Source organism: Lissotriton helveticus, chromosome 7, assembly GCF_964261635.1.
Source record: "Lissotriton helveticus chromosome 7, aLisHel1.1, whole genome shotgun sequence".
Classification (NCBI taxonomy): Eukaryota; Metazoa; Chordata; class Amphibia; order Caudata; family Salamandridae; genus Lissotriton; species Lissotriton helveticus.
Window position 1 is genome coordinate 123,811,270 of NC_136068.1, and position 20,087 is coordinate 123,831,356.

The window sequence follows — 20,087 nt, forward strand, 5'->3', positions numbered from 1 at the left end:
AAAATAGGTAAGCATAATTGAAGAGCACCTCTGTATTCTATATAGGCGAGGAGCCAAAAGAATCAGTTTCGGGAGATGGGGGTGTGACACTGAGAAAAGATGGCTGCCTGCTGGTTCAACTCCCTGATGGCCAGGAATAAATTCCACAATGACAGCAGTGAATTTCTTTTCTATTTTCCAAATCTAGAAGATAACAAGGTGGGAGTCATCCCTTTCTTTAACCCCTCCCATGCTCGTGACGGAACCGCTCCGTCACGAGCCTCGGGTGGGTTGTGCTGGTGACGGAGGGGTTCCGTCACGGCCCGCTCGGCACGCCTGCGCGGCGCGTTCTATTGAGCGGGCGGGCCGTGACAGAACCGCTACGTCACAAGCACAGCCCACCCGAGGCTCGTGACGGAGCGGTTCCGTCATGAGCATGTGATCGCCGCGCGCCCCCCGCCCCTTAGCGCTGCGGCGGAATTGCCGCCGCAGCGAAGGGGTTAATTCTGAAACTGTTTTTCAGTAATGCTGCTATGTGAAAGGCCTGCGTGTGAAGCAACCAGCTGTCTCTTCAGGTTGTGACTGCCATTTTGTGTTATTTATGAGGCATGGAGAGCTTGCTGAATATATATCTGACTTTGTTCTTGGAAGCATTTCTGTTTTTCACCTACTATGTTTGCTTTAGAAATCCACATTAAAGGCACTCACAGTGCTTAGATTAATGTGCTGTCTAATTAAAAGGCAAATACAGCTGGAGAGAAAAGATTGTAATCTTCACAAGTGGTAGACTAAAGATCATGGGCAGGCCATAAATCTCCACAGTGGAAACCACATTTGTAGCTTCAAATGAAATACAAATTGCAGTGAGTTTAGACTGACAAACCAATTAGGAACTAGAAGGAATGCAATTAAATAGTCAGCTCCTGGAGTGTCCTGTTGCCTTTTCAAAAGGGGTCTCACCCATTCCCACATTTGTTACAGTCCTTTGTGTTTTGGCTGGCAATGAAACAATTTATTCTTGTTTTTTGTCAGGCAACATGGCATTTTATTTGTTTATACGCAAGAAAAAATGTCCTAAAATGAAATATATATTTTTGTAAGCACCTTTTGTTTCCTCTTATTTGCCAGTTATTAAAGCAAGTTAGAGAATCACAAATGCACTTTTCATTTTCTGTTATCACTTCAGTCTGCCTTTGCAGGATTATACTCTTTCATTTTTTTTTTACTGATAAACACCGTAATTCATGTGGATGGCGTAGACTCAGCGGCTGCACTTGATGCTGAAAATGACTTTGACCATTTGAACTGGTCCTTTAATTTTTCAGTTCTCGAATTGGTTTGCTTTGTTCCCAAAACTATCAGTTTAATATCACTTTTGTATTTCCCACCAAAAGCTTCTATATTTGTTAATTGTTTAATTTCCCCCACTTTTCAAGTTGAAAAGAGGAGTTCGACAAGGGTGTCTTTTATTTCCTATGTTATACATATTGGCCCTTGAACCTTTTTGATCTAAAATAAGGAAAAAAAATGCATACTAAGTTTAATATATGGTGAAAACCAGACCAAATGAACTGTGTATGCAGATGACATACTCATATCCATTTCTATTCCAACGTTGACACTTCAGCTTTTCTTGACGAAGTGAACACATTTTCCCTAGTCTCAGGATACATACTCAATTTTGCAAATGTGAGATACTTCCTCTCAATAAGTTTTGTTTAACACATGGTTTTATGTCTTCTGGTTTTTGTTGGACCAAATTAAATATTTGGGGTCCTGGTTCTCTAATTCTGTGGAAGGAACAGTCGAAATGAATTTACAAGAAACAAATACTAAGCTAAGCTTATTAATGAAGAGATGCAATGCAATATTTCTTTCCTGATCGGGGCGTCTTGAGTCTATTAAAATTATTTTGGTTCCTATTGTTTTAATTTCTCTATCCACAATTCCTACAACTATACCATCTTACTTTTTCAAGAAAGTGAATTCCTTACATCTTTCTTGTGGAATAAAGGGAAACCACGTATGTACTTACTGAAGTTAAAAAAAGGTTACCAGTACGGTGGAGTTAACTTTCCGGATTTTCAAATGTATTTCAATGCTTTTTGTTTAAAACAATCCACTTATTGGCTATTAGATCATATGGATGATCACTGTCTCCTATGGGCTCAGGTAGAATTTTTTTTATTTCTCCTTTTTCATTTAAAGAATATCCTTGCCCCAACAACCCTCATGTATGTCGCAGCCCATCCTTAAAAACACATGCAGTTTAATGTCCCCCATTTATGTCTCAACAATAGAGATAATTTCTTAAATTCATCTATCTGGCAAAATAAACTTATTAAAAATAAAAAAAAGGTTTTGGCCCCCATGGACAGAGAAAGGGTTAATATGGGCTCATCAGTTATTTAAGGTTATTGCAATACTTTCTTTCTCTGATACACAACATATATTTCAGTTTCTAAATACATTTAAATACAAAGGTAACACTTTAGTTCAGATTGTGCCTGCTATTTATGCTAAACCTCCCATCACTAATGCAGTCACGCTATCAGATAACGCATCTGTTGCTGGTCTATTGAAGAATAAACATTCTTGTAAACGTCCCCGCGAATGTGGATTCTTCCTTTTGGATTAAAGGAGTTAAGAGAGAATATATATATATATATATATATATATACTCTTTTTATAACGTGTTGATTCTCAATGATTGAAGTTTTCTATAGAATACTCCATCTTTATTATTACATATGCTTCACTTCTCATTTGCTTCTTACGAACTTACTTTTAATTCAGTCCCTTTTCACTTTCTTTTCTTCTCTATTCTTTCCTTTTTATTTTCTCTTTCTAAATTCTTTATTGATCGTACATGGATTTTTGTATCCATTCCTTTTGTTACTGTTTTGAATCATTCATAGGTCTATTTTACACTATCTTCTATGTTAAAACATAATTCTGTTGTTCATTAGAGAATGCGTAATATGTTATATTTCATATAACTATGATCAATAAAGTCTTTCTCAATCTTAAACAAAGTGATTCAGTTTCAAACATTGAACCCGACACTTGGGTTCACATCTTAGCATATGTGTCAGGCCAAAGTAAACTGTGAATCTTGACAATTAAGTTGATCTCCCTGTGCCTCAAACTGGAACTATTTGTGATGTCAACTTTTGTGGTAGATAGGTTCCTCCAGTGCAGGACTGGCCATTTGGGACACAGGAAATACTCCCAAGAGCCTGAGTACCACCGGCTTGCTTTTAGGGATGGATGCATGGAGCAACACTTGTATAATTTGCTTTCTGGCCCCTGCCGAATGCTCTAGGAGGTTGTCAGATTCACTCAGTACACTTCAGAACGAGCAGAAATATATTTTCGAGGAGTGCTTAACCAGTTCAATAAATATGATTTTATGGAGAAGGATGGTGCACCAGAATTAGCAGTCCAAAGAAGCTGTAGTATTTTTGAAAAAAGTCCTTTATTATTTTCAATCTTTAAAAAGGCCTTTTTAAAGATTGAAAATAATAAAGGACTTTTTTCAAAAATACTACAGCTTCTTTGGACTGCTAATTCTGGTGCACCATCCTTCTCCATAAAATTTGATTTATGTCTTGACAGTGGAGCTTTTTGTGGCCAGCTCCGGATGGTAATGTGCACAATGTCATACTGACAACCCGACACTGAAATTTATAGTGCGAAACCTTGGTCAGCCACAGTTGTGTTGTTAACATTCAATAAATATGATTTGTTTTAGGCTTACATTCCATAGAATCAAAGAATATAAAAAATACACTTTTCTTTGCCAACAAAGTAATCGAGCACCATTATCATGATCATTATTTCTCAAGCAAGACATTTTTATAATCATGTTCCCAATAAAATATCATGCAAGGTCAAACAATAAAATGACAGAATGAACAAAGCTAACAACTCTCATAAACTGCTTGTATGTCAGAATGTCAAGTACAAAATGGGATGGACGTCCTCACCACCACCCAGTCTGACCCTGCAAACAACATGGAACAAGTAGTTCAGAACTTCACCACCTGGATCACCAGTGCTGCAGTCTGAGTCGTTCTGATCAAACAAGCCAAGACCTGCAGATCCATCTAACAAGCCAGCTGGTACAGACCAGAACTCAGGACAAGAAATGCTGCTCCAAACAGCTGGAAAGAAGATGGTGCACCAACAGACACACTACAGACAGCCACTTTCAAGTCAGCCCTCAACAAATAGCCCCAACGACTCACAGATGCGATAAAAGATGCCCTAGCAAACCACAGAGAAGCAAGTACCAACCACACCAAGGAACTCTTCAGCATTGTCAGAGAGTTTCCCTCCCCGAAGGCCACCGAAAACATGAGCCCTCCCTCACAAGAACTCTGTGACAAGATATCCAGCATCTACAAGAACTTTGAGCCCCAACCCACTGACCTCCATCTCTTCACTCCAACAAAGCCTCCCCCGATCAGCCATTCAAGGCAAAGGAACAGCTCACCAAACACAACACCATATCCATCATGAACTCCATTCACTCAGGAGCACCAACAGAACCCTGCCCCAACACCTCTTCAACAATGGAGGCCAGGACACCAGCCGCCAACTCATCATCGTCCTCAACCCACCCATCACCACAGCCACGTTGTCCGACGCATGGAAACACGCAGAAGTCAGACCTTACCTCAAGAAACCCTCTGCTGACCCAAGCGCACTTCATAACTACCACCCCATCTCGCTGTTCCCTTTCCCCTCCAAAGTTCTCGAGAAGGCCATCAACCAGCAGCTTACTGAACATCTGAGGAGAAACAACCTGCTTGACGCATCCCAATCCGGGTTCTGCACCTACCTCAGCACCGAAACCGCCCTGATCGCCACCATTGATGATATCCACACCCTGCTCGACAGAGGAGAATTGGCGGCTCTGATCCTCCTCAATCTCTCCGCAGGGTTCGATACCGTATCCGACCACACACTCATCAAGAGACTGCACCACATCGGCACAGAAGGAGATACCCAAAGATGGACCGCATCGTCCTTCACGGGACAAACTCAGAGAATCCACCTACCTCCCTTCACCTGAGAACCCAAGAGCACCATTTGCAGCATACTTCAAGGATCATCCCTCAGCCCCACCGTCTTCAACTCCTACATGACACCTCTAGCTGACATCGCCAAAACCCACAACATCATCATCATATCCTTTGCCGACAACACCCAGCTCATCCTCTCGCTCTAAGCACACCAAGTCACCCCAAAGACCAACTTCAACAACTGCATGAAGAACGTCACTGACTGGATGAAGAACAACTGTCTGAAGCTCAACACTGACAAGACTGAAGTGCTGACCATCGGCAACAACGCCTCTCTTTGGAACAACAAACGGCGGCCCGCTAAACTCAGACCCACTATCACTCTCACACCCACAGATCATGCCCGCAATCTCAGCATCATCCTGGACAGCAAGCTCACCATGAAGCGACAGATCAACGTAGTCACCTTCGCCTGCTTCCACACCCTCCACATGCTCAAAAGAGTTTTCAAATGGTTTCCCATCGCCACAAGGAGAACCAACACTCAAGCCCCAGTCACTAGCAGACTGGACTATGGCAATGCACTGTGTTCAGGAACCACAAACGAACTCACGAGGAGACTACAGATGATACAGAACTCAGCAGCCAGACTGATCCTCAAACTGATCCATATCTCCCCCCCACTTTAGGAACCTCCACTGGCTCCCCGTCCAAAAGAGATGCCAATGCAAGATATTAACCACACATACAAAGCCCTCCATGACCAGTACCAGCATACATCAACCACCGCCTGAACCTCCACCAGCCATTCAAAGGCCTTCGCTCCGGCGCTCTCGGACAGACCTTGCACATCCACCGAAGCCGCAGCAGAGGCCGTTCTTTCTCCTACCTCATGGCCAAGTCCTGGAATGGCCTTCCCCTCCAACTCTGGACATCACCCTTGCTGGCAGAATTCAGGAAAAGACTCCAGATCTGGCTTTTCCTCTGAGCCCTGCAACCCAGCGCCTGGATATCCTCACAGGTGATTAGCAGCGCAGTACAAATTATGTCTGAATTCTGTCCGAAAAATAAATGGGCCGCATTGCAAGAGCTCAGTGATGTGGATGTCATCCTGCAGACTAAGAGACAGCTACAGTCCAAGAGGACCCAACCTCTGTCTAGACTATATGGACAGATAACAAACTTATTAAAAGTGCCAAGACTCCAAATATACTGCTCAGACTGCATCTGATGGACAAATATCCTACATGGCACTTCGGACTGACTGAGAGGCCACTCTGTGAAAGAGTCCAAAGGATACAGCAGGGGGCCCAACACCGACGCCCTCGATTGTACAGGAACACCAGGGCATTAACCGTGGACGTCAATTCACTGAAATTCCAGGAGTAGAGAAAGTGACATCACATGCCCTGTGACTTCCACTTTCACTCACACACACATACTTACACATGCACACAAATTCACACATATACACTCTCTCACACATAAACACACTCTCACCTGCAAGCGTGCACACAACATACATTTAAAAGCATTTTTACTTACCTCAGCTGCCATGGAAGGGCATATTCCAGCTTATTGTACTCCCTTTTTATTACACTATTAGTGAATAATATATTCTATTTATTCACCACTAGTGTAATGAACAATTGGAAGAAAATTAAGAAGAGTAGCGCCCCAGTTGTCCATATATTCCTGGCACTGAATTTGCCACTCTGAGGCCAGGGGTCATAAAGGCAGTGCTAGGGGTAGCAAAGGGCAAGCCAGAGGTCGCAGCTGCGACCCCTAAATTATGTCCATGGCTTTAACCGTAACCTTGTCCGAGCTGCCAGAACGTTCCAGAGCTCACAGGCTCTGGTGTTTTACTCTAGACTGCAATGTCAGACTTCCTTCTACCTCAGAACCAGATGTTTATGATTGACAGACCAGTCTGTGAAAGGCTGCCCAGGTTGCAGCACAAGACCCCACCCTGACATCCAGACTCTAGTTCCAAGATCTTACCCCTTTAGCACATCAGAGGTGTTGAAGGTCAGCTCTGAGGTGTTCAGTCAAGGATTGTTCGGCTGGACTCACCCCCCTCAAAGTTTTGCTTGCAATTTGGGCTAGTGTGAGAAGGTCTATTACAGCTGATAACAAGTGTGAGAAAAGGATGTTGACACCTCAACATTAAATAAAAATGCATATTTAAAAATAATTAATGGGTTGACAGGCAACCGGTTGCAAGTAGTACTGAGACTGGTGAAGTCTGCGATGAAGCTTTGTCTCAATTCTGTTGAGGTTCAGTTGAAGATGTACTTAATCACAGTTTCTCCAAGCACACAGAATTTCAAACTGAGGTCGCGGTTTCAGAAGTCTTTTATTCCATCGTCTTCAAGAGATGCCCTTATGCCAACACGTGCTTCGTCTAAAGCTGTTTCAGTCACAGTAGACTTCATCAGGTCAATGCACCTACAACACAAACACTTTACTTGAGGAGTCACGTTCTGTATTAGTATTCTAACTATCACCCGTGTCTGTCGGGTATCAGACGCAAACGTAAACTATTACATTTGCGTCTGATACTTTGGATTAGAACTATACTTCATTCTAGTTGACATAGTGAGTATAAGATTGTCTTCCTCCCACCAATTCATGAAGTTTTATAAATATCACATGGCACTGCATGCTTTTACCCTTTATATAACATTACACAGTTTTGGGTAGGATGAGACCGAGATACTCTTGACTTATAGGCTTTCCTACGGTTAGTTTAAATACTACCAACTGAAAGCACAAAATCTTTCTGAATAAATGTACACTCTTTTGTGAAGTTTGAGGGTCGACAGGCCCACGTGACGGTTAGAATAGTAATACAGAACGTGACTCCTCCTGATCAAGTAAAATGTTTGTGTTGTAGATGCATTGCCCTGATGAAGTCTGCTGTGACTGAAACAGCTTTAGACGAAACACGTGTTGGCATATGGGCATCTCTTGAAGACGATGGAATAAAATACTTCTGAAACCGCGAGCTCGGTTTGACATTCTGTGGACTTAGAGAAACTCTTATTATAATTTCTGGACTCTGTCCTCTTTGAGAGGGAATGGTTGGCCTCCTCTCCTGGTTCACCAGCTGGACTTTTACAAAAATTATATATTTTATTCTCTGTACTTTAAAACTGTGGTAGAGTGCGCCTGTTATACCTAGCCATTTTTCATCTGTTTCAAGTTGAAGCTGTACTTAGGCGGGTTAGAAACTCGTGAAACTGTGGTGAGGTTGGAGTGAGGCTGTGTGCTAGTAGTAGGTATAACCGGCCCTCTCTCTCTCTCTTTCCTGCTGGCACCAGGTCGGGCTCTGCTGCGGCTAAATGCGGAGAAGCTCCAGAGGATGGGAATTACCCATGAGTTCCAGCGGCAGGAAGTGCTTCAACAGGTGCTCCAACTGCAGGTGCGAGAGGAGGTCCGGAACTTACAGCTACTCAGCCAAGGTATGGGAGGGTGGCCTAGAGAGAAGGGGGCTGGAGACAAGTAGGGCTGGAGCCAGGGGCACAGGGAGCTGGGGCAGGATACTAGGAGTGGACAGACCAGAGCAAAGCTTGAATGGAGGTGGGGATAAGGCGGCTGGACAGAAAGGAAGGATGGAGACAGTGTGGAGAGACAAAGGCTGGAGAAAAGTGTGGATGGAGACACAAAAGAATGAAGGGGCCGATTCACAGAACGAATCTGAGACAATATCCTAAACTTAGTACTTTTGGTATTCACAGAAGGCATTTAGTAGTAGTAAAGTGAGTATTTTGTCTTAAGTTAGTATTTTGTCTTCAGTTAGTATTTTGTTTTAAATTAGGATTTTGTCTTAAGTTTGGATTTTGTCATAAATTAGGATTGTGTCTTAAATTAGGATTTTGTCTTAAATTTGGGTCTTAAAACAAAATCTTAACTTAAGACAAAATTCTAACTTAAGACAAAATACTAACTTAAGACAAAATCCTAACTTAAGACAAAATCCTAACATAAGACAAAATCCTAATTTAAGACGAAATCCAAATTTAAGACAAAATACTAACTTTACTACTATTAAATGCCTTCTGTGAATACCAAAAGTAGTACGTTTAGGATTTTGTCTCAGATTAGTTCTGTGAATCGGCCCTGAAGAAAGGAACTGGACACTGGAAGTAGGCCTGGAGCCTAGGGCGCAGACAGTAGGGGCAGGATACAGGAAGTGGACATACAGGAGCAGAGCCTGAATGGAGGTGGGATAAGGAGTGCCGAACTGAACACAAAGGAAGGGTGGAGACAGTATGGAGTGAAGAGAGATAGAGATACAGGTGGCTGGAGAAAAGGACAGGTGGAGACACGAAGGAACGAAGAAAGGGGGCTGGAGCCTGGGGTTTCCTGAGGGGCACACACAGTAGGGGCAGGATGCAAGAAGTAGACAGACAGGAGCAGAGCCTGAGTGGAGCTGGGGATAAGGTGTGCTGAATACAGAGGAAGGATGGCAATAGTATGGAGTGAAGAGAGAGACAGGGACAAAGAGACAGGTGGCTGGAGAAAAGGACTGGTGGAGACACGAATAAACGGGGCTGAATACTAAGAGGGGTGCAGATAAAGAGACATGACTGGATTGAAGGAGGGATGGAGAATAGAGATGTGGGGCAGGATAAGAGTGGTGGAGACTAAAAGACTGGGTGGACAATGAGAGTTGGTGACAAAAAGGATGTGTGGAAACAGAGGAAGGTAGAGGCATGGAGGTTTGGTGGCAGAGAAGGTTGTAGCTATGAAGGAGCAAAGATGGGAGTGGATTCAGTAGGATTGAAAGGATAGAGATGGTGGATAAGACAGGGGTTGGGTACAAGAAGCGGTATAGAAATGGAGAGGTGGAGGCAGGGAGAAGAGACCAGGGAAAGGGAGTGGACAAAGGCATGGGTTGGCGACAGGGATGAGTAGAGCCTGGGTTGAAGACAAAGAGTGGGGCAGGCTGGGACGGACACAGAGGGGTGCAATCGGGGGGCAGAGACAAGGAAGCGTTAAGCCAAGGATAGGTGGGGAGAGGTAGGGAGGAGAATAGGGTGGAGACAAGGCAATGAAGACAGGGGAGTGAAGACAGTAAAGGGCAGCGAGATGGGGCAAAGACATGGGACTGATGACAGGATGGGTTGATTTTAAAGGGGACAGAATGAGATGGGTGAAAACAGGCAACAGGTAAATACATGGAAGAGTGGATGGCATGTTCCAAGACAGGGAGTGGCAAAGACGGGTCTCGGAAACAGATATTTCTGTATTGTACTGTTTTAGCGTGTATTATACCACCTAGTACCACTGACAAGGCACTAAAGTATTTTCTGGATGAGGAGCACTCATGGGTACCCAGTTTTAGTAGTTTGTCACATATGAAGATTGGGTAATTCATGTTATTCCAGTTTAGAAACTAGTTTTTGACTGTGTGCTTTAAAAAGTTTGTTTTCACTGCTTTATCTTGCTCTATTTGGATTGTTTTTGGTCGCCATCTTGAAAGTTCTTTATGGCTGCTAACTAGGAGCCCAATCAAAGTGCAGGATAGCACATGTGGGCATGCCAAAGGTACATTAAAGTCTGCGCCCAACCGGGATCAGGGGCCAAGAACCCTGCCCATTTTCTTTACTATTCAGATTTGGAACTTTGCAATTTACAACAGGTCAGTCCTTTCCTTGATCAAAAGGTCACTGAGACCTTGTGGAGAGCAGGTTTACTTGGAAACCCTTCCCCTGTGGAGTGTTCTTCGGTCCCTGCCTCACCATGTTCTCTGTCCAACTCCCTTCCTCTGTTTGTCACTCCTCTCATTCCCTACATATTGCTCCCCTCAGATCCACCAGTAAACATAGCACTGAAATCTATAACTTGCTGGAGAACTTTTGGAAACAGTGTATAGGATATCTGTTCTGCCTAGTGTCATCTGGGCAAGGTGCAGCGCCAGGATACCCGCAGGGTGACAGTTTTGCGCTATATAAATCTAGATACAATACAATACAATACAACTCACTGGACATACTCTGTCTTACAAAAACCTGGCTGGAGCAGTTGTCTTTGCTTGATATTTTGGAGCTGTTACCCTTTCCGTGTATCATTTTTAACACTAATAGAGGCTCCCACAAAATGGGTATTGGGATTGCCATTATCCCCTGTTATGCCCTTAACTCGTCTGTTGTGATCTGTACCACTGTTCCTTAAGTTGACATTATGTAGAAATGTAATTCCCTTTTGCTGTCTAGTGTGTATGGTCGTATGTAGGCCACCGCACTGCATGCCCATCCTTACTGAGTATTTCTTTAATTAATAGGCGGCCTTGGTACCTCTTACAACCATCTGTTGGTCGTTGGGGATTTTAACTTTTGGGTCAACAACCACCCACAAATTCCAAGGACAAAGAGTTCTTGGACCTCATGTCTTCTTTATCATTTGTGCAACAGGTACAAATAAGGGGCATGCATTGGATTTGGTATTGTCACACAACACACCTATAACGAAGGTCTCGGTCCTCCCTTGCCTATGATCAGATCACAACATTATATTTGCAGTATTTCTGTGGACCAGCGCTGCATTGAGTAATGTATACCCAAGCAACTTCCGCACCTGGAGCAGGATGAATAACCAGGAAATAGTTAATACCCACTGTGAAACCTTCCCAGTCTTCAAGGCCTTTGTTGAACAGACATCTGTGGGCTTTTTTAACTGGTTGCAGCACGCCCATGATGTATATGTCCCATAACGTACTCAAATGATGCAGCCTCTTTCTAATCATGCTTTGTAGTTCAATGGCGAAAGCGGCAAAGCTCTAGCTACTCCACCTCGAAAGGCAGGGGTGTAAGAGCGATGGCACTTTAAAAAGAAAATTCTTTAGGGAGGGTTTGAGGAAGCATAAAAGCATGCTCCTCACCACCACAATCTCTTTTTATTCTAATAGCCTTAATTTTGTGGCAAATAAACAGAAGGAACCTTTTAAGATATTAAATGAACTTATTTGTTCCAAGGGAGTAACCTGGGAAATAGAACCCTCTCAAACGCTGTGAGATGCACTCAGCACTTTTCAGTGAGAAAATTAAATCAATTACGAATAGCATTCCTACCACTTCTCTGCCTCAAAAACCTGGTAAGAATGTGCACTGTGGCACCATCAATTCAAACCCCTTGTTTCAGTGTCCACAGCTTCAGCATGAGACTCAGATTTTTCTTATGCATAATCTGTCTCCCGGCCACCCTACCATTATACGAGCTCATTATCATAACGGCCAACCTCTGGTAGACCATTTGAATGAGTCACTCGCTCAGGCCATTGTCACTGATAGGTTAAAAGCTGCTGTGACACTTCCGTCGCTGAAGAAGCCGGGTGACGGTCCTAACCTGCTGAAAAGTTACTGCCTCATTTCAATTCTCCGCTCTCCAGCCATCATTTTTGAAAGTTTTTTTTACTTAATAGCAAAGCTGCTTACTTTATTCATCCAACTTTCTTCATCCATTGCAGACTGGTTTGCGCCTAGCCCACAGTACAGAAGCAGTGGTGCTTTCTGTCCTTGATGATCTTCGATGGGAGTATTCAGGACATGTGCCCGTGCTAGTTCTCCTAGATCTATCAGCTGCCCTCGATGTTATCAACCATGCAATTCAGCTGAATTGTCTGAAGAAAGTTGGTCTATCAGGTCAGGCTCTGAATTGGATATCCTTCTTCCTTCACACAGAAAGAGCAGTTAGGCCCTTTTTGTTCTTCTAAGACCCATGTCATCTGTGGGGTCCTCCAGGGCTCAGCAATATCTGGTTTACTTTTATAATGTTCACATTTGCCCATTGATCTCAGCCCTGGCTAGTTGTGGTTGTAGATTCTACAACTATGCTGATGACCCTCAGCTCATCTTCCAGCTTGAGGGCACTGTCCAATCCCATCAGGAACGTACTACCCAAATGACTCCTCCCAGCCAATCACATTAGTCCTGGTGCTCAAGACCTTGATCCAGCCAATATTGCAGAACGTCCTTCAATACACAGTAGAAAGCGAACAAAATCACTGTCATTAAAAAGGATTTTGTCATCCGACTGTAGGATTCACCAGGAACAAACAGCCTCTTCTTTGAAAGGGTGAAAAATGCTTTGCAGCTACAAACTCCCACAGTAGTCTGTCCTGTTCCGGAGGTTGGGGATCAGAGAACTGTGCTCTGCTTTGGAGGCCACAGCTGGAGTACTGTGTGCAGCCTTAAAGGTTCATCTGGTGTATTGTTCCCGCGGATCAAATGTAAAGTATTTTGCCCTGTTGTGGTGGCCATATGTAGAGTGCTATCTAGTTGTGGCAGGCAAATCTAGAATAGTATCTAGTTATTCAGAGTATTGTCTAGTTGTGGAGGGCTCATCTAGAGTATTTACTAGTTGTGGAGGGATCATCTAGTGTATTGACTGGTTGTGGGGAGTTCATCTAGAGTACTGACTAGTTGTGGTGGGCTCATCTAGAGTACTGACTAGTTGTGGAGGGCTCATCTAGAGTACTGACTAGTTGTGGAGGGCTCATCTAGAGTATTTACTAGTTGTGCAGGGCTCATCTAGAGTATTTACTAGTTGTGGAGGGCTCAACTAGAGTATTTACTAGTTGTGGAGGGCTCATCTAGGGTATTGACTAGTTGTGGGGGGTTCATCTAGAGTACTGACTAGAAGTGGAGGGCTCATCTAGAGTATTGACTAGTTTTGGAAGGCTCATCTAGAGTACTAACTAGTAGTGGAGGGCTCATCTAGAGTACTGACTAGTAGTGAAGGGCTCATCTAGAGTACTGGCTAGTAGTGGAGGGCTCATCTACAGTACTGACTAGTTGTAGATACCTCATTCAGAGCACCATCTAGTTGTAGATGTCTCATTTGAAGTATTGTGTCCAGTTCCAGAGGCCATATTTAGAGTACTGTGTCTACTCCTGTAGAGAAAGCCTTGTCCTGGCACACTGTGGTCAGTTCTAAAGGTCAAATCTTGAAAGCTTAATGACAGATTACTGACAGTTAAGAGACAAGCGGCACACAATGATGAATAGGTCCCGTGGGACGTGGTTGAGCTCCGAGAATGGAAATGGGTAGACTGAGGGAAGGGCAGGATAGATGGATATGAAGAGACCTTGCCATTCCCAAAGAGAATAAATTCTCCCAAATAAAGCGACATTATCCAAAAATGTATTGGTTGCTAATGCAAACCTATGCTAATACTAAAGGGCCCCATATGAGTTCAGAGCAGTGAGTGTTGCAGGACAGTTCACCTTAACAGAACATCTCTTCAAAAGACTGGTTACTGACTGAGTAGACAGGCCCCCAGCAGAATTCTAATGTGAGAGCAGTTTAGAGCAAGGACACAGAAATAGTGACTGGCAGAAGCATGAAGCAGAGGGTCATTGTGCCTGTGTGAGTTGGGGATGTAGGGATGTATGACGGTACAACGCGTGGTATTACCACGCGTACCGTTACAACGCGTCTTTTACAACGCAAGTCGTTACCACGACTTGCGCTGTAGGGGTGCAGACTTAGGAATAGTTAAATTTACTATTCCAACACCAGCCCACATACAGTAGGGAAGGTCTTGGAATAGTAAATCTACTATTCCTTATCCTTGAGCGCCCTCCAGCGCAAGTCTTGGTTACGACTTGCATTGTAAAAGACGCGTTGTAACAGTACTGCGGGGTAACATCCGCGTTGTAAAGGATGTTCCCCGGGATGTAGGTACAGGAAAACACTTTTTAGCTGTTTTCTGAAGTGGAGTCCAAACCCAATCATGCTGAAGAAGTTTTCATCAACGCATGGAATAACTTTGAATAGCTACAAAATGCGTGATCACTATCCACTGGAATAATTCATGAATGGATGAGCGGAAGAAGCAATAACAGGAATCAACGGAATGGAATGAAGTGCAATGCTTTGATCCAGGAGCATGATGATCATTTGTACAGGAAAGAGTCCCAGCCTGCAGGCAGTCCATCTCATATCTAACCTTCATAGGATTAGGGAACGCGTCACGGTGCTACAGGTCAGTGCCAACAGTGCACCAACGAAGGCGGCAAATAAGTGCCCTAGCATGCAAAGGATGAAGTATGCTTGAGACACAACCCCTTTAGAGGGGGCACTTACATTTAGAGTAGGCTGTCACATAAATCCAAATAAGTGCAAATAATCCATAGATAGAAACAAATTTAATGTAAATGTAAATATATTTAGCTGTACGTGTAAATATAGTACCATACTATAACATCATAAAAGTTGTTATAAACTTGAAATTGGTATATAATACCAATTTAAAATATAGATACAATATTATTACCATTAAAAGTCAATTAAATTTTAAATAGCCACATTTCCAAAAGCTAATTTAATGCAAATGATATGAACATTGTATGCAATAAAGAATATCAGCAATACATAAGATAAAATATATGGATAAATGTTCCACATCAGTTCAGCAATAAGCAGGGGTGTAGCTTAGTCAGTGAGATTCAGATGGGGTGATTCTCAGATTTCACAACTAAACAAAGCAGTGGGCTGCGGGGCAGAGAGGTGGGATGATCATGGTTCGGGATGGACTATTTCTATGAGGAACAGGGTTAGTACTGATTTGCATTAGGCGGACATCAGACTAAAGTGCCACAGTGGTCAAAAACATCAGGTTGGAATGCTACCTTAATCATTGCCACTGATTAGAGTATTTGCAAGCATTTATCCTATCACCTTGTGGGTGTTTGACTGCCTGTAGTATAACTGGAAACTTGAGACTGGTGCAGCTTTCCAAGCCTACTACTGCCAATATTTGTGTTTTCCAAATAGTAGTACATTTGCACTTATTGAAGGAGTAGTCCTGTGGGTGCGGATTTGCTGCTTTTTTGGCAGACGGGTTACTATATATATTTAATATCCCAATCCCAAAAATGAACAAGTTAAAATCTCTTTAGTGAAATGAGAACAATGAGAAAAATCCACATATACATAGCAGACCGGACTCCGGGCCCCCAGACCCAACTACCAAACTAGGAATGCATTTAAGGGGGGTCGTACCCCAAGAACCCCTACTGAAGCTACACCCCTGTTTGTCCCACCTGGACCTGCTAGTTCTTCTTGGGAACTCATAACTACGGTCACATATGAAACAACAGACTAGAGTCCCTGCTCTTGGATCAGTTATTTTAAATGCAACTTCACTGCACACACTCTTCTTCGTCTCTGCTACAAAAAGCCTTGATGACAGATTTGTCAAATGATGCATGTGGGCAGGGGTCCATATTTCAAATTCAAGCTTTTTACAAATCATTTTATCATGTGACTGAAGGCCCCATCAACTAAGCCTAAGTCACAAATAGAAGAGGGCACACTGGTAAATAAACAGGGTGAGCCAAGCCATAGCTGAGCCTTGGGTCTGTCTTAACTCCTAGTGTCCAATTTTGAAGCGAGCCATTAAAACATTTGGCATGTATATCGTGTAACATATATAATTTAAAAAATTGACACAACTCTTCAGAATTCAAAAAAGTGTATTTCTTTAACATGCAGAATTGTTTCACCTTAGTGCATCAGGTTATATCATTGCATAGACAGACATTTATTAGAAGTGATAGTTTTTAGAAACATTCATGGCTCGAACCCCAGCAACAATGCCATAAGAGGCAAGTCAGTAGTCATGCAAACCCTAAAGCTGGCCTAGATTCTTATTATTGATGGAAAACAATTACATCTATTAAATCAAATATAATAAATGCTTGCACAGTGCACATTCTGAACTGAAGTATTTAAAAGTGCTCTCATATCTATATAAATAAAAATGTAAATGTTCGTTTGTTCAAAATCGTAAATCTCCGAAAGTTCTTCATCGATTGCTTGGGATTCGAATACGTGCGTGTTTTTATTTACACAACGTTGGATTCGAATACGCGCGTGTCGAATACGCGCATGTTTTTAATCGAAAGCCCGAACAGACACATAAAAATGTAAATGTTCGTTTGCTCAAAATCTTAAATCTCCGAAAGTTCTTCACCGATTGCTTTAAAATTTTGACACAACGTTGGATTCGATTAAGAGCGTGTTTATATATACACAACGTTGGATTCGAATACGCGTGTGTCCAATACACGCATGTTTTTAATCGAAAGGCCGAACATACCCTGTTGATTTGGTTGCTGCGCAACAACTACAAGGGACGCATAGAGACAATAGTCTACATATATTAGGATGGACAGTTGGTGTCGGGATGGCAGACCGGGAAGTGGGTGGAGGGAGGGGGGAGGAGTTTGTTCACTTTGCAACATTAAGAAAGGACGCATAGAGACAATAGTCTACATATATTAGGATGGACAGTTGGTGTGAGGATGGCAGACTGGGCAGTGGGTGGAGGGAGGGGGAGGAGTTGGTTCACTTTGCAACATTAGCGTGTGTTTATATATACAAAACGTTGGATTTGAATACGCGCGTGTCCAATACGCGTGTGTTTTTAATCGAAAGGCCGAACAGACGCTATCGATTTGCTTGCTGCTCAACAACTACAAGGGACGCATAGAGACAATAGTCTACATATATTAGGATGGACAGTTGGTGTCAGGATGGCAGACCGGAATGTGGGTGGAGGGAGGGGGGAGGAGTTGGTTCACTTTGCAACATTAAGAAAGGGCGCATAGAGACAATAGTCCGGAATGTGGGTGGAAGGAGGGGGGAGGAGTTGGTTCACTTTGCAACATTAAGAAAGGGCGCATAGAGACAATAGTCTACATATATTAGGATGGACAGTTGGTGTCAGGATGGCAGACCGGGAAGTGAGTGGAGGGAGAGGGGAGGAGTTGGTTCACTTTGCAACATTAGCATGTGTTTATATAATTTAAGGCCGAACAGACCCTATCGATTTGCTTGCTGCGCAACAACTACAAGAGACGCATGGAGACAATAGTCACAAAAACCTATTGTATACCCACAAGCATTGTGAAATTAAACATATTAGAAACGTGTTCTTACTCTTTTCTTTCTCTTCCATTTAACCAGAAAGAGCCACAGCAACGCGTGGCCGGGTACAGCTAGTGTGACAATAAAAAAGGAGGCTTTGTTAAGTAAAATATGTGTCTAGGATCACAAAATTTGGACAAGTAGGGAAGCTGGTATTGATTTCAGGTTTTGTGGTTTCATATATTGAAATTCAGCCACCAGACAGGTATTTATGTCTCTCTCATTTACACCAAAGCTCACTGTTTTGTTTTTCATTCTCCTCCAACCATTTCAATGCTAGTGGTCTGCTTGGACATCCTTCGGCCTGCGCTTGTTTGCTCATCAAGGATATATGACAGAATAGCCTAGTCTAAAATATTGTCTAACATATTTTGTCCTAGTTATCATTTATACAAGTATCGTCTTATTTGGGTGTGGCTTTTGTTTGAGTAACTCTAGTGGGGCAAAATTTCTATAATGACCTTTAAGGACACATTGTTTATGTCAGACAATATTCTGATAACATTCTGGTGCCTTGCACTCATCATTCGCTTCAGTGCCCCATGGGCTATCAGTATATTTAATATTATTTTGTCTTTCTTTTTCCAGCCTCCTATGGAAATGTGCCCTAGCCAAGGACTCCGGTTCAGTTACTCAGCCCAGCACTGTGAAGGTGGAACCTCCTGTGGTATGAACTGGGAAGACTTGAGGTGCTAAATTTCAATTGGCATGCCCAGACGGGGCGAGAAGGCCTGTGTCACTCTTGGGGGACAAGAGGCAGTACTTTAAACAAACTCATTCCTCTTAAAGAGATAAACCCCAACTTGCCAATGAATAGTGGAGGACAACATGGAGAGCACAACACACCTTTGGCGTCTGGACATCGGCCTTGAGCCATCATGGTGTCACTCAACGTGCAGCTGCTGGATTCTAGTGATTTGAGGAATACAGTAGCCACTTCTGAAGTGCTTGTGGATCTAGAGGACGTGGTCAGAAGTCATGGCTCCTAAGCGTCAACATAGCCAGACATTTCTGATCATGGGCAAGAAGAACCAACTGCACGGGTCCTTCTATGTACATACTGTGGTAAAGTAGCTGTATAATATGGTGCAGTAGACACACTCAGTAGATTATCACTGTGATGCCAGGGGATTCCCTGGCTTGCTTCATCCTTATACTTGGATATTGGGTGGGGGCAGATGGAGTGTCCCCGCCATCATCTATTATCTTGGGGAGGGGGGGTTCTGCAGCGCTCTTGGACTCCTGTGCAATCTTCTTGGCTTCTGAAATTTAATATTATTCACTGTGGCTGCAGTGCCCGCCATCATCTGTATCTGTGTGGGAGGTGTTAAACCCCTTCTTGGAAAGGGCAGAATGTCCTCATCTCCTTTGTCCTGTGTCTTGTGTCCTTTCATAAGAGCCTCTTGGAGCATATCCCCTTAACAGTCTTCCTCTATGTCTTCTTGCACAGTCAAGCTCCTGAACTGTTGGAGTTCTCACACTGGCTTCTTCTTCCAACTCCCTTTTATGAGATTGCCATTACACCTTAACATCGCCTTATGACTTCTTCCATTGCCACTTACCTTGCTCTGTCTTCCCTCTAGGTGGTAGATGGGTGGACCAATATGTCAGTGGTCCTTGAATAACTGAGTTCAGCAGGGTGCTACCTTAAATGCCCTTCTCCACAATCCATATAAGGACTGCGGACCTGGTGAGTCAGCCAAATGATGCAGAGATAGTTGCTGAAGGACATTGTTCATAGATTGTCCTCTACTGTAGGGCATGCATCATAGCCGTCTGGGCAGAGATTGCATTGGCTTATTTGTCACTACTAGACAAGCCCCCATAGCTCTTTTCATGAAGCCCTAGTTTTAAAACGCATTCATGTGCTCAGTTGCTTGCACGCATCCCACTCACTCAAGCACTGGAACTTGACGTACACCATCACTCACTCTGTAAAGTGCTTGCTGGGTGGATATCACTTTCCACTGTGTTACTGGTAGCTTATTCACTGACAGAATTCTACCTCCTATAGAGTTGACCGAGGGTCGCCATGCCCCGATGCCCTCCCATAGAGGTAAATTCGTGTTTCAAGGGGGAATGGTAAGTTGATGGTTGCAATCTCATTTTTGATGCTGCTTGTCATGTGGAACTCTGTTT

At 43.3% G+C, this 20,087-nt stretch overlaps 1 protein-coding gene across 2 annotated transcripts in view; it reads left to right on the forward strand.

The window, feature by feature from the left end:
- SAMD10 (sterile alpha motif domain containing 10) overlaps window positions 1-19,761 on the forward strand; it is a 106,136-nt gene extending 86,375 nt beyond the window's left edge. The window contains exons 4-5 of one of the 2 annotated variants that reach the window (XM_078650434.1): window positions 8,333-8,473; window positions 18,537-19,761. In XM_078650434.1, the coding sequence (XP_078506560.1) occupies window positions 8,333-8,473; window positions 18,537-18,559 (164 nt within the window). In that variant the 3' untranslated portion in view covers window positions 18,560-19,761. The remainder of the gene's footprint in view (window positions 1-8,332; window positions 8,474-18,536) is intronic. The other variant, XM_078650433.1, reaches the window with a different exon arrangement.
- The last annotated feature ends 326 nt before the right edge of the window (window positions 19,762-20,087 follow it).